Genomic DNA, 1,639 nt, shown 5'->3' on the forward strand with positions numbered 1-1,639 from the left:
AAAAAAAAAAAAAAAAAAAGAAGCACAGTCAGGTATGAAGGAGCATGCCTGCAATTCTAGCACTCTGGAAACAGGCAGGAGAACTGCTGAGTTTGAGGCAAGCTTGGGCTATTTAGTGAGTTACAAGATAGCCTGAACTATGAAGTGAGACTCTGTGATCTCAAACTAGAACTTGGACAGTGGCAGCATAAAGATCAGAAGTTCAAGGCCAGCCTCCGCTATATAGAGGCCAGCTTGGGACACATGAGATCCTGTTGAAAAGATGGGTGGGGTAGGAAGAACAGATAGATAAATGGAACCAGGAAAAAACAATTAGAGAAAACCAAATAAACCTAAAAGGTAGTTCTTTGAAAAGACCAATATAATTGACAAGTTTCTGTTTAGGCCAGCAAACCAAGAGGTATTGGCTATAGAAATTACTAACACCAGAAATAAAACAGGGGTTTCTTTATTGGTCCCACAGATATTAAAAGGGCAGCAGAGGATATTATTATATCATTATAGCATCTTATCTTTTTGGTTGTGAGCCTAGCCTTTAACAGCTGAGCCATCTCTCCTGCCCTCATTATAGCATTTTAACCACCCATATGCCCACAGATATAATAGTTTTGATGATAAGTGGACTTCACTATTGAAAGATGGAGATGATGGAGACTCATATAAGGAAAAATAGGTAACATGCACACTGCTATATCCACTGTAGAAACGGAAGTATGCTGTGTGGTGTGCTTCCGTATAGTCCCACACTCTAGGAGCCGACTCAGGAACATCTCTTGACCCCACGAGTTTGAGACCAGGCTGGGCAGGTCAGCAAGACTCAGAAAGGAAGAGTGAGGAGCTGGAAAGATGGCCGTGTTGGTACAGTGCTGGGGAGCACATCCCAGTCCTCTGCAAGAGCATCAAGCATACTCAGCCACTGAGCTATCGCTCCACCTCATCCCAGCCTCTCCATATCGTTTTAAAAATGGGAGTTTTCTCAGGTTAATTATCTGGCCCTGTGGCAAGCTTGCTGGCACCTCCTGAATGTGCGGATGATACTTGTTATCTGTCCCTTGACCTGCAAGCGTCATCTGGCAGTGTTGTGTCAGCTCAGGGTATGCTTGTCTTGGGGCATCTTACTGCTTTCTTGTGAGCAGGCCTTGCATTGCAACTAGCTAGGCTCTAACTACTATCTATCTATCTATCTATCTATCTATCTATCTATCTATCTATCTATCTATCTATCTATCTGTATTCCCATGCCCTGGCGGTCAGTCCTTACCTCCTCTGCTGCTCCTCCTGGCACTGCTGCTGCAGCCTGGCTTCGATGCTCTTTGCTTCCTTAATCTCTTCCTCTAGTTGCTGCTTACGCAAAATGCAAACATCTGAGAGGCAGACTTGTCTCGCGTGGTCTAGCTTCTGCTGCAGGTCCAAAATCTTGATGGAAAAGGTAAAACATTATGAAGGGTGTAACCCTTTTCCAACCACAAACTCTACACTTAATTGAACTGTAGCAAGTTCCTGGCGGGGAGGACTTCGTAATTCTGTGTAAGGTATTCTCACGCTTCACACTGTAAAAAGGAATCTGTGTGTGCATGTTGTTGGCAGTAGCGTAGCCCAAACATGCTGTTAATGGCTTGTATGTTCTTTTTTTTTTTTT

At 43.8% G+C, this 1,639-nt stretch overlaps 1 protein-coding gene across 5 annotated transcripts in view; it reads right to left on the reverse strand.

Annotated features, from left to right (window-relative positions):
• Positions 1 to 1,639, reverse strand: part of Ccdc30 (coiled-coil domain containing 30) — an 87,590-nt gene that overhangs the window by 27,675 nt on the left and 58,276 nt on the right. For all 5 annotated transcript variants that reach the window (XM_021159855.1, XM_021159854.1, XM_021159856.2 and 2 more), the window contains one exon: positions 1,262 to 1,416. In XM_021159855.1, coding sequence (XP_021015514.1) covers positions 1,262 to 1,416 — 155 coding nt within the window. The remainder of the gene's footprint in view (positions 1 to 1,261; positions 1,417 to 1,639) is intronic.

This window comes from Mus caroli, chromosome 4 (assembly GCF_900094665.2).
Source record: "Mus caroli chromosome 4, CAROLI_EIJ_v1.1, whole genome shotgun sequence".
NCBI classification, from domain to species: domain Eukaryota; kingdom Metazoa; phylum Chordata; class Mammalia; order Rodentia; family Muridae; genus Mus; species Mus caroli.